This window comes from Patagioenas fasciata, chromosome 3 (assembly GCF_037038585.1).
Source record: "Patagioenas fasciata isolate bPatFas1 chromosome 3, bPatFas1.hap1, whole genome shotgun sequence".
Taxonomy (NCBI): domain Eukaryota; kingdom Metazoa; phylum Chordata; class Aves; order Columbiformes; family Columbidae; genus Patagioenas; species Patagioenas fasciata.
The window spans coordinates 43,273,230-43,286,499 of NC_092522.1; the positions used below are offsets into that span (position 1 = coordinate 43,273,230).

The following is a 13,270-nucleotide window of genomic DNA, read 5'->3' on the forward strand; positions in this document are numbered from 1 at the left end:
CTGTTTTAGCTCCTTAATTTCCAACTAGTTATGAAAGGGGAACTGTTTATTGCCTATAGTAACAGCAATGTTCTCAATGATTACTCTGTTTGTAAATTTGACTGTGGCAATGGTTTGAGTGTTACCCGCATGTTTAAAATGGAAGCAAAACACCATGTGCCAATGGATGAGTAACATAAAATGGAACTAACTGGTCCAGTTTAATAGCCTAAGGTACACAAATCACAAATATTTGACAAAAATTAGAAGTTGTAGAAAGTTTATTTGATCAATAATATTATTTCAAAGGTAGTAACTTACCTGGCACCTTATATTAGTTAAACACAAACAGGGATTGCATTTCAATATAAAAGCTTTATCTTATTAGCATGCCTTCACAATTTTAGTCATCTTAAGGCACTCACCTACTTATTACCCACTTTCACAGGTCTCATTTTCCGTTAGTTTTTCAGAAGCAATTGTAAAGTCATTTCTTGACTCCATTAACATTATTTTTCCTGTTATTTTTCAAACCCAAATCCATGATTTCTTTTCCAGACCTTACACAGTATTTCTGTCAAGAGCTCTTTTTCCAGGTGTGAATATATTTCAACACGTATACAGAACCCAAGGAAGTACAGCTACACAGATTTTATTTTAATTATAAGCACAAGGCCCCAAGCCGAGCTTTGTTACACTTTAAAAGACATACTTCAGCTAACTGTCAAGCTACACTGCTTTTACCAAAAGGCATCTCAAACACAACAGGGCAAGATCTTACTCTACAATAAGCTTTAAAATGTAGTCTCTGTAGTGAAGAGTATTTGTTTCCGGATCTAGAGCCGTGGAGAGCATGTCCTCCATTTCTTCCTCAGTAAAAGGCTCACCTAAAAGACAGCAGAGGATTACACTTTGTCTTGATAAATACTCTTTTCAAGGCTGGCAAACTGCCCTGCTTTTCCCTTGCAGGGATCTTCTTTCAGTCCTCACACAGAGGAGAAAAGGGGCAATACTAAGGATCCAATTCCTTCACTTCTGCCAATGTGAGTCCCACACACTAAGCAAGCTGGTCTAAGGGAAAGGAGACAGAGGGGCTGGATCTTCTGCTCTCCTTTCAGTTCACTGACTCCGAAACAGCCTGTTCCTCTGCCACAGAGATTTTGAAACAATGATTTTTGTCAGAGTGAATTCTTCTAATGTGTACATTAGAATTATTATCTTTCACTTGGCTATCCTTTCACTTGTATTTACATCATGAAAGGCTTCTGGTTTTTCTCTTTCAGGAGCTTCAAAGCTGCTGATGGCCAACTGCATCCCTCTTTGAGAACAAGGTCCCCATCTCAGGATAGGTCTTGCGCAAAGCCTGCACGTTGTTTTGTACTTGTGGCAGGCAGGCATGAGTCAGCCATGCAAGAAAAGCAGGCTCTTCAAAGGATATTGAGGATTACATGATATACAACTTAAATCTGGTCTTTGAATCTCTTTGTTTGCATATGGCACTAGAATTAAGATCAAGATAATGTAGGAATGAATAAGCACTGAAACTACCTGAAACATGGAATTCTAAGCTACAATATTACAGGAGCACAGAAAATGAGGCACATTCTTGGGAAGCACAGAGATGTGCACAGAATCATAAAATATCCACACAAGGCTGAATTATTAATCATAATAATAATAATAATCTCTATTTTATGATGTCTGCAAGCAGGCATTATTCACCAGTGAAATGTTCCACTCCACATCCACTCCTCTCGGTAACAATACTGTTTGAAGACAATTAATCTACTCCCACAAGTTTTGGCATGCAGAATGAGGACCTCAAGATGTCAAATGCACGTGTAATGCTTATTTATTTAAATACTGGCATTACAAAAGTCATATTACCTTCTCCAGTCATATATTTGACCAGTTCCTCTTTAGTAATATATCCACATTTATTCTCATCCAAAGCCTTTAAAAAAAAAAAATAATAAAACCTAGTGGGTTTAACCATACTGAATCAAGAATCAGCAGTTCTTTCCAACAATTAGGTACTTGAATATTTAGTTACAGACCTCAAATGCATGTAGAAGAACATCTTCTGGAATGGGCTGGTAGCTGAAACCATTGAATCAGAAAAGTTAAGTCACTGTTTGCCAAGCAGCTGTACTATTCTGAAAGAATACAATGTGAGTAATAAAGGAAAGGGAAAACTTTTTTCCTACGAGAATTTACTAAGTTTGCCTATAAAACTTTTAATTCCAGCATGACTTTTTGGAACTGTCCATATCTTTACCTCATATGTCTTTTACTATATGCTTGTTTAATTTTCCTCATGCTAAGGAGCCAGATGAATGGCTTCTGCATGTCTGGGCTGGCTGAGTGGGTTAGGAGGAATTGAAAATAACTGAATCATTCCACATAGCCAATACACTGAACAGAAGATGGCTAAACCAAGAAAACAAAGTTTTCTGCATTTATGGTGGTAGGTAGGCAACAGATCACACAGTGGGACTTTGTCAGTCTAATGATCTGACAATGAGCAAAGGAGGCCAGTAGCTCTAAAAGTAAAGGTCTGTCAGTAGCAGTTGCAGAGAGACAGGAGAACTGGGCATGTGCACACGCGGGCCTGATTTCAGAGGTGGAAAGGAAGCCCTGTGAAGCAACGGAGACCTTCCATATCCCGGTAGATTCTCACCAACCCCCAAGAATACTGAAGACAAGACACTGAAGACAGGGAAGCTCTAACTCCTTGATTGTTTTGTCCAGACCTGTCTCGCTCTTTTACTATCTAAATATCAAATGTGGTTTTTGTGATCCAAATCTCATGTGCCCGTGGATAAGTGAGCTATGGACACAGTGCCCGAAAAGATAAAGTGGGTCTTGACAAGCCTGCACTAGCCTGGGGAAATTGTGTAGGTTTTGTGTGTGTGTGCTTGTGTGGAGGAGAAGACAGCCCAGAGCAGCAAGGTATCATTTTGTGGAAGGGTGAACATCAGCGTGGAACCAGCGATGTGCCATGAAGGCCAGAGAAGGCAAAAGTACAGGAACTGGGAAGGCAATGCACTTGTGCCAGCACACCAGGACCTGAACGCTGCTGGCTGGTCCATGGGCAGGCATGGGCACAAAGGCTCTCAAACGCAGCCCCAAGGGGGACCCTGCTGCCTCTGGATGCTGCGAGACAGGTTTGGGAAATCCTACAGCTATTTCATGTGTAGAACACCCTCCTACCAAAGGCCCTCTGTGTGCAAATTAACTTCTCAGTAGTGGACAAGACTGAGTCTCCCAAAAGCCTTGGCTAACATCTTTAAAAAGAAAGCTAAATTCCCTATAAGTAATTTTGCTTTAGTGCAAAATATCAAAATACCACAAGTTCCCGTGTACATGCAAAGATTTCTATGTACCCTTGAATAACAAACAGCGTTTTTGTTCTAGACTTTTAGATCGACAGTCTTTTAGAGTGCTCGTTGTATATACTCAACTGTACCTGGCAGTCATTTTGAGACATGAACATGAAGCTGATTTATAAAACTTATTAAAAATACATTGTAACAGACTGTGCTTCTCAGTAACTGTAACTCACATGTTCAGAGAAAGTAATGGTTATGACCCTAATTTGCATATAAAATATTTCACAGATGCAAGAAACATGTTGAATAGCAAGTTAATTCTGATTCACATTAAAAATACAAAAGCTACACATTATCACAATTCATGATTATAAGCTGTTATTATTTATATCATCCGTACAACATAATTTTATATATAAAAAGTCATTTTGAAACAAAATCTATCCAGCTAATGTACACTGAGTTAAAATAACCAAAAAAAATCTCTACTCCTTCCAGTTACAGAAAATTACTGTAGATATATTTATTCAGAATCAACTCTGTAAATCTGGAATAAACTACAGACACAGAAAATCCACTTTCCATTACCTTCTGTCGAGTAGTACTTTTGTGATCACTGAAAGAAATTTTTCCAGATGAATGTATCCGGTCGGTTCTTCTTTTTCTACCTAAAAATAAAACTTAAATATGGCAGGTTAAATGACTCATTAACAAACTAATACGAAAACCAGAAAATTGAGGTGGTTCTTGCATTAAAATTACAAAGTCAGACTTTGAATATTTATATCAGGTTTTTAATATCACTTGGCAGCATAACATCTGAGTGAAATGCTTGTGATCAAATAGAAAGAAATCCAAGAAGGAATAATATCCCAGGCAAAACATAGGCTTGCTATTATAGACACTTAAAACAACTCAATATTGCCCTCTTGTGCTTAGAAACCATTCACGCAAAGGAACTGGATGCCCAGTATCTGATCTTATCTTCCACAATAACTCAGCCGAGGTTTAAACATTCAGACTGCACCCATACTAGCAAAATCTATCAGGACCCGAAACATTCCCAAGCGCTGTAATGTGACCACCCAGAACAGCAAACCACCGGCACGTTCCCTGGCACAATTTTGGGCTGTTCCACCCCCCCAGCCACTGGGCCTTTGGGGACGGCTCCCCGGCACGCTGCTTTGTGCCGCCGCTCCGCATCAAACATTTACCAGGCCAGACGTGAACTGCTCCGTGCCAGCTGGCTCCAGCTCCCAAGGATGTTTCTGGGCACATTTAATGTGCTAGTTTGGACATAGCCCCAGTCTAGTACACCTCAAGGATGGAATTTGTTGCCTCCACATGTTTCATAGGCAGAGAGAATGGGCAGGGGAAGGACCAGAGTGGCAGGCAGACCGAGTCAGGGCACTCTGAAACAGTCACAAGGCAGCCCATAAAATGCTACACAAAGAAAAGCTTCCCTCTGCCTCCTAAATAAATTAACAGATTAGCCCTGACACATTGGGGGCTCGTAGCTGCATTCTCACCGCATTCCTATACTTCCACAGGAGACAAGCAATGTGATGAAAATTGCTCCCTGTCATCCCACTGCATCCCTCTCCCCTGAAAATTTCAACTTTTACTCCCAACAGGAGCCCTCTTGATGGAGCTGTCTGTGTTGAAACTGGATGTGTGGCTGGTGGTCTCACATGGCAGCAGCGACACCTTGCTAGGCTCTGCAGAACACAGCTCAGACTGAAAGAGCGCTAAGGTAGGCACCGATTTGAAATCTCCTAACTGAGCCAGGAAAAGACGAAGTATAAAATCTTCCTCTTGAGAGTGGGGTCTGAGCTGGGGATGATGCCCAACACGTCCAGTAGCTTAAAGGCAGAGCTGCAACTGGTGCTGCATGCTCTTCTCCAGTGCTCTTGAAGGGTTTTGATTCCTGAAAGGAGGCCGCCACCGCCTCTTGCTGCTTTAGAGTGGAAAATGGCTTGGAAACGCACTATTCCCCTTCTGTTTGGGGAGCCAAGCAGAAGGGGTCTTCAGCAAGGAAACGAAGCTGTTGCGTGCTTCATGATAAATGAAATGGTACCTTTTACCATTACAGCATCATTTGTTTTACTGCTCAACTAACTGAAAAGATGTAAAAAAAATACCTGGCAAAATTTAAGTTCCTTCCAGTGACATAACAGTTAGTCAAAGTCACAAATATTGAGATGTAAAAGTACATAGCATGTTTTAGGGAACATCAGCGCTTCAACTATTATTAGGTCAAAAGTCCACAGAGAATGAAAAGGAAATACGGTAGCTATTTATTGGAAATTAAAATAGACGAGTCTTAAATTAAGCAGTACAACCAAAAGCAAGGACTCACAACATCCATGAAGATGACAAGTTGTATGAACCATGTTTAAGAGCCACAAAAATTAGATCTGCTAATCCAAACACTGGAAAGTCATCCTAACTTTCACACCAGAAGAACTCACCAGCAATGACTACTTCGAAGTTCAACATAACAAATACATGTGAAATGTGACCCCTCACTGACAAATCATCCAGATTGGTCTTGTTTTGTTGGTTTGCTATTTGTATTTTGCCTTCAGAAAGCAATCTGTGGAGGAAACATGCTGTTCCTGACAATGGACCTAGTTCTGGGAGGTGATGAGCAACCTCAGCTTCCTTTGACTTGGAAAGAACAGCTTCCATTTCAGTGGCTCAGACCAGCAATATCTTGAACTGATAAAATGAATCTTATCTGTAACATTGAATAAATATGTGAATACATTTAATATATTAACCTCACTTAAGTCAGTAAGTATTCAGATTGGTAAGTAGATGTATCATCTTCCTCATTGTCGAGGGTTAAGATTGCGGGGTGACAATCAAACCCTGGCAGATGTATTGTTAACCTCCTCTCCCCCCCACTTCCCCCTTTTGCCCCTCCCTCTCCCCCCTTCCCACTCAGGACAGGCGATCGGGAGGGAAAGAAGGACAGAGAGAAGAGAGTTGGAAAAATTAAAGATGTTTTACTAATGCTACTGATAAGAATAGAGAAAATAATACAAAATATACAAAACCAATCTTGAAAGTCTCAGGAACTGCAGAGCCAGCACCCAAAGTCCTGGATTGGACTCTGTAGCCAACCGGAGCTGGATTCAGTCTCTCACTAGGCCTCAGTTCGCAGGGACAACCAGCAAGGTCCTCTCCTAATGTCAGCCATGAGGAGAAAGGGAAAGGAAAAAGGGACGAGATCCTCGTGATCTCCCACTTTTATATGAAGTATTCACATGAATGGAATGTTATACACAGTTGGTCAGTCTCTTGGTCACTGGTTTCTCGTTGCCCCTCTCGCGAGATGTCCATCTGTGCTATCAATAGCTTCGCATTCCATTGCTATGTTTACCAAAACATGTGTCTGGTTCTCCAGGAAAATGCAGCTAATATGAAGGTTTTAGCTGACAGGCAAAATTCACTAAAACAGAAACTTGTTTTTTAACAAAACCAGGACACTCATGCTCATTCCTGTTCTACACCTCATTTCCCATTGATGTTTTCCTTTTTTTCGTAATTCATCCTCTTTTCACCGTGACTGTTACAATAACAGTATTCACTTGTTAATACTCCGGGTTTTGCTCTATTTCATTCCTTTGGGTACACCCACAGCTCCCATAATTGTAGCACCCATTATGTTTTGTATCTCTGCTCTCACAGCCATACTATTATTATCCACATAACATTTGGGGACTTGAGTCACAAAGAAACAAAACCATCTTCCAGAGTTATGCAGGAGATCTGTGGCAGAGCAGTGCCCTGGACCTGGGATTTCAAACTCCAGGCATTGTAGTGACCCTCGGATTAGCTTTCACTATCTCCAAGCTTAACATTTAATCTTAACTTTATAAGTAGGTCTAAAGATATGATATTAAGCATAGCATTTAGCATAAGGTAATACAGGAAGCAGTATATGAACATTTTTAGAGATAATTATATGAATGCTGATTTGGCAGATACGAGTAATTTGAAGGCAACATATGCTAGTTTAGCTACAATAAGGCTAATAAGAAGATGACTGAAAGACACAAGTAGGGAGAACCAGAAATTAATCGCAGCTTACAATGGGCAAAAATACTGGAGAAATAGCTTGGTTAGAAACTGGCCAATAGAGACAGCTTTTACTTTATCTAGATTAAGACAAAATGGTATTACTGTAGTAAATTATAATGGTATCTTATAAAAATTAAGACATATTTGTGATTAACATAGTATATTACGGTTTCTACAAGAAGACGGTGTTCTTCTGGTACTAAACCTATGCCAAATTTTCATTTACAAGCACCATGAAACCTTCTTTGAGATTTAACTTGCGGTTCAGTGTTCTTTAACGTTAATCATTACTCTGGAATGTATTATTTCTCCTTGTAGTATCTGTACTTTAACTTAATATTCTTATAATCAACAATTGCATACATATTATACTGTTGTATCTCAAGAATCTTCCATCTCATAGCTGCATTGCATTGTACTTTGTTAAGTATTACTTATCTCGAATTTTCAGGAATGCTGAAAATTAAAAAAAAAAAAAATAATAATAAAGGTCCAATCTGTCTGGGAGGGCGAGGCAGGCCTCAAACTTTCCTGTTTGACCTGGACTGAGGGGGCAGTGGGCAAAGCATCCCCTTCCTTTTCTCAGCTCTGCATCTTGCATCAGTTGCACTGTTCGTTTGCTGCAAACAAAAATCTCTGTAGGTCACTAAAAATATCATCTATATTAAGCACCATAATTTCTCTTTCCATTTAGTCTTCTTTGTCAGTGGGAGCTGGGACAATCTGGTACTGAGAGTACAGAACCAGAGCAGGCAGACTGCAGTATCATGTTAAAAGATTTTTCTCCGCTGATGGTTCTTTGCAATTACTCATCTGAAGCAGCTGTGTCATTTGCACAAGACTTAGCACAAGACTTCTTACACTAAATTCTAATCTACAAGAGACCAGACAAGGCTACTGAGTATAGACTACTACTGCAACCATCCACATTATTGTTGGGGACAGGAAAATAGAGTAAGAGAGAGCAATTTGCAATATCCTGACCTATACATAAATAAGAGAAAAATCCTTCCCCCACCTCTCAGCCCCAGCATTTTCCATTCCTTAAGGCAGCAAAAAGAATATGAAGTCTTTTTCCCACTTCTTTTTCCCATTTATTAACCATACCCTGCCAAGGCACCCGCACACTGTCATTCCTATTACAAGCATGAGGTAAGGAGACAAAAATTAGTGTAGGAAAAAACTGCAGAGAAATGTGATTGAAGTTCCTTTCCCTTGTGTATCATAGAGGGAATGGGAGGACTGCAAGGTCTTGTGAGATTTTATGTCTGAATTCTGACTTACAGGCTTAAGTAATCAAGTAAGAAAAGCTTACTTAGAAAGCTCAAGACTGGGAGAGACCTCATGAAGGACAGAAAGTCAAGAGGTCTAGCTATAAGATAGCAATAACAGGACCCAATCAAAAAACATCGCGGGTCTTGTCTCTGTATATTTTTTGGAATTTGATGTATTAATTAAAAAACTGCTCAAGAACTACATTTTATTACTTAATCACCAATGTGTGTCAGAAAAGCAAGTTGGTTAGGATTTGGATACCATAATCCAACTGAGGTTTAGGACATTCTTTTTCATCAGCCAAAACCAATTTTTCCTCCATTTTCTATAAACGCACCTCTGCCTTGGCAGAGTGGCACAGTGATCTTTGGGGGCAAAAGAGAGTTAAAGACTCCTTATCTTAACCCATTAATGTTGTTACCTCATCAGCCTAAAGTCTTTCTTCAGGGCAACCTGAGAGACCACCCACCTGAATCACTTCCATGATACTTCCAGCTGCTGGGAGAAGAGCTTAGGTTTCCCACACAGCAGTGCAGGAGGGTCAAACTTGTGCAAGTTTAATATTGTAAGAAAATACAAAAAGATACAAACACTTACATTTGCAAGCAGTTCATGTATTTCTGCCTCAGTTGGGAAGCAACCCAGTGACCTGACAATTGAACCGATGTCTCTGAAAGAAAGAAAGTAAATCTGCAATATGAGAGCATCTGTGGAGAATCCAGATACCAGTTCAGAGCTTGCATACAGGAACATGTCTGTACAAGCACACAAGCACACGTATGTGGACTTTTAAGATGATGTCTCAGTGAGCAATGTCTATTTTTGCAGACATTAAATATTCTGGAGCTTTTTGGAAGAGTGTAATGTTTCTTGTGACTTTCCTCAAAGATACTTCTTTACAATTATCTTGCAGTGTACTGTATGCAGGTTATTTTTCAACTGCTGTCCTCTAATTGTTAAGCCTAATTTCAGTGACTTCTACACTTATGCAGTTAATAAAACACTTTGAAACCTCTAAGTTTACATTAAATGCTATAAAGCTACAAATTCTAACTTCAGTAAAGTACAATTACAAAAGGTCAGGAAGGAGGCAGCCCTGTTGTGCTCTGAAAGAATCAAGTGCGACAACACACTGGCTTATCACCACCCTGTTCACACTGCAAAGTATATTCATAGCTGCCATTTACTGCTGAACCTGGGTGCAGTTGCTCTGAGACTCTAAATAAAATTCTGACCAAAGTGACAATGCCTCAAAAAAAGTTAAAGATGAACAACATAACAGACTAGATGCAAAAGTACTGAAATACTGTAAAAAAGAGAACTAATGAGATTTATGGTATGACCGAAAACAAAATAACAGAAGTATTAATATTGCTTGTGATTTTCAGTCCAATTCTGCAACACAAAAATTCAAGTATATTTGAATAAGTATCCATGGAGCTGGTGGTTCCCACAATTCAAACCTCTTTTGTTTCCTCATCTTCACCAGTACATTTGATGGAAAAAAATAGATTGCCAAATAAAAATGGTAGATTCAAGAGGCAATGACCTTTGTAAAATCAGCGTACAACAGTAAGGCCTCAAATGTGGCACACCAAGCACATGTCAAGTTATAGGGGTCAGTCTTTGGCCTCGTCAGGCAGGCCCCAAGGAGTTCCCATTCTGACTGACACCATGTGAGAAGCACGACAGTACACCAGAGAGAGGAAAGGGCTGGCTGCACAAAAAGCCTTACAAAACAAGACCCAGTCCCGCACACACAGTTGTTATGAAACGAAGCCATCTGCTCAAATGACTCAGTGAAACCTTGTCCCCCATGGACGTGAACAGAGTTTGGCCATTGGCCTTAATGAAGTCAGACATTTAGTCCTATTTTTAAAATCCTTGCCCATGCATCCTATTGCTAGTGTGGATATACTGTATTTGATGCTCTTACTCCTGCACTCCCTCATCTTTTCCAGCTAAAAGATACTTGTAAATATTCTCTGCCTCCCCCAGAGGAACACCCAACCCAAACCATGCCTCCCTGCTGTCCCACACGAGTTCCAATCTCGCAGACTGGTAGAGATGGGAAGGTTGTCGTCATCTCCTGCCCCATGTCACACTCGTGTCCATGGTCAAAAAAGTCACGCCACATTTCGTAATAAGATGGACTTTAAAGGACTCAGACAGGACATTGCATTTTCCTCCCAAGCACTTCGTCTCACTTAGTTCAGTAACTGCAGTTTCTGCTGTGTAGTTTCTAGCACACAAAAATGATGGTTAAAATTACTTTATGTTCATACAGGTTTTGTAACACAGATGCAATTAAGTTTTGGGCCATAGTTTTCACCCTGCATATAACACTTCCATCGACAAGATTTCCAAAATCACCAAAGTCCTTGGCTCAGGGTGTATTGTAACCAGCATGAAACAATACTGCCTTCTTCATGTTTAATTTCTTACTAACTTGTATTTGGATTAGGAGTCATGGAATACTGATGTTCGCCTGTCAAGCCAGGGCAATTTTCAATATTCTTCACAGGAATCTGATATTTCAGGCAATAACATTCATACAACTACAACTGTGGTTAAGAATTGTGCTGTACTGCCACCTTCTGATACAAGATAATCAGCCATGAATAATCCCATTATTGTGATACAGTCCTGCAACATGAACCTGGGAGTAATTACACAATAAATTGTTGTTCATTGTCAGTAAGCACACTAAGATAAAAATTGATGTGAAATTGTGCATTTACTTTTGAAAATCCCCTCTCACGTTATGACTTACCGAATAAATTTTTCAAAAAGTCTGTTTGTGCCATTTCGTTGTTGTAACATTTTCTCAAGCTCTATATCCACTATATAGTAGACTGAGGAGTGCAGCAAATTTTACAGCTATTCAGCCAGGACTGCAGATGTAAATGACAAACAAACAACTGGTACGTCGTGGTGCGGTGAGGGCTGGGGGGTGGCAGAGGCAGGGACTCCCCATGGGGGTGGCAGGACCCACATGCCAGGGCCTGTCCCACCCCCAGCCAGGAGCCCGGCAGCAGTGGGGTGCCGGGACAGCCCTGCCATCGGGCACCTCCCTGGGGACGGGCCCAGAGATTTAAGTGAGTGCTCTTCCCAAAGAGTCCTATGGACAAAGGAACAGCAACTGTACTGAGTGTAGAGATGTACCCTGAAATTCTCCCCATTTAGTATAACTGAAAAATCATTTTGCTTCTATGAAGTAACCAAAATTTCTTAAGTTTAGTGGCACAAGTAACCATGCATAAATATTTTGCACCTTTCTCACCTCTGTTTTCTAATGTAGAAAAGATGCTTGGAACAATTAAAGATGTCTTCCAATTTGGTTTTGTGAGGAATGTCTAATGACAACAGTTTCACCACTCCTTTGTAGTGTTTATACTCAAAAGTTCTGGTGATATTCTTTTGAGAATAGTAATTGGAACTACGAAAAACTACTTCAATAAACTTTAATGACAAGAGCTTATAACAACTTCAGAATCCACTCAGTGAGACATAAACGTGTGTTTTATGTACTTTAAAACAAAAGCCATACTATTACATGTATGGATGTTTATGTCAAAATGAAGTTAAAGTAACACTGACAGATATTCAAACTTAAAAAGCATGAGAACTAAGATTATTCAGGAATTTTTAAATTTCCTTCAGCTCTGTATCTTGTAGTCAGTTATGTCCTCATCAGTCTAACAGCCCATGTTTTTATCTTCCATTGAACTTTTTCTTACTCACTTAGACATATATTTTGTTTGTATTTCCACAACGTTGCATGGTAAAGATATAGTGCACGCAGTTTTCCCTCCGACTCCCATCTGTGCATCCCATTCCCCCAGTTCTGGTCATTCATTTTCAAAAAGGAGAATGCTAACAAGAGGAAGCACAAAAGAGAATGGCCGGAGCTATGGAACAGCATCTCCTAAGAGATTAAACACATCCAGACTCTTCAGCCTTAAACCACTGTGATGGAGGACAAATGTGACAAACAGCTATGAAATCATTAATGTTGTTGAGAAGATTAACAGAGAACAATTGTTCGCTATTTATCATAAGACAAAAAAAAACAGGCGCCACTCAAATCATAATGTGGCAGATGCACAAAAAAACAAGAAGAAATACGGCGTATTTGCTCAGTTCCTTATATGCCTCCCCCAAGTAACTATTGGTAGCTCAGATGAGGGTACTGGGCTAAATGGACTTTTGGTGCAATGAAGTATGATCACCTTTATACTCATTATATTATTATGGTTATTGTTTTTAAGCTATATAATCAAACTATATGCAAGTTTCTTCCAAGTCTCCTAAAAACACCTCCCTGTCATCTAACATCCACCTAACATCTCCTAACAGTCTCCTAACATGCACCTCCCACACCACCTGAGGATGAGGGACATGCACGATGCACTGCCACTGGAGACACCTGCTGAGGGCAGGTAACTGTGACAGACACTGGCAGGGACACCCCTCAATGTGCTGGGACTGTCCTGAAAGTGAGGGAATCCATACAGGATTCAGGACTTGTAGAGCCAAATAACCTATCAGAGCAGAAACTTGCTAGTAATAACTGCAGCTTAGAATTCTATGGT

At 40.1% G+C, this 13,270-nt stretch overlaps 1 protein-coding gene across 1 annotated transcript in view; it reads right to left on the minus strand.

Annotated features, from left to right (window-relative positions):
• Window positions 1-242: 242 nt before the first annotated feature.
• The window catches only part of EFCAB2 (EF-hand calcium binding domain 2), a 34,187-nt gene continuing 21,159 nt past the window's right edge, over window positions 243-13,270 (minus strand). Inside the window, exons 3-7 of the mRNA XM_065835505.2 lie at window positions 9,273-9,345; window positions 3,900-3,979; window positions 2,037-2,079; window positions 1,867-1,933; window positions 243-866 (exon numbers count right to left, since the gene is read on the minus strand). Coding sequence (XP_065691577.1) covers window positions 757-866; window positions 1,867-1,933; window positions 2,037-2,079; window positions 3,900-3,979; window positions 9,273-9,345 — 373 coding nt within the window. The 3' untranslated portion in view covers window positions 243-756. The remainder of the gene's footprint in view (window positions 867-1,866; window positions 1,934-2,036; window positions 2,080-3,899; window positions 3,980-9,272; window positions 9,346-13,270) is intronic.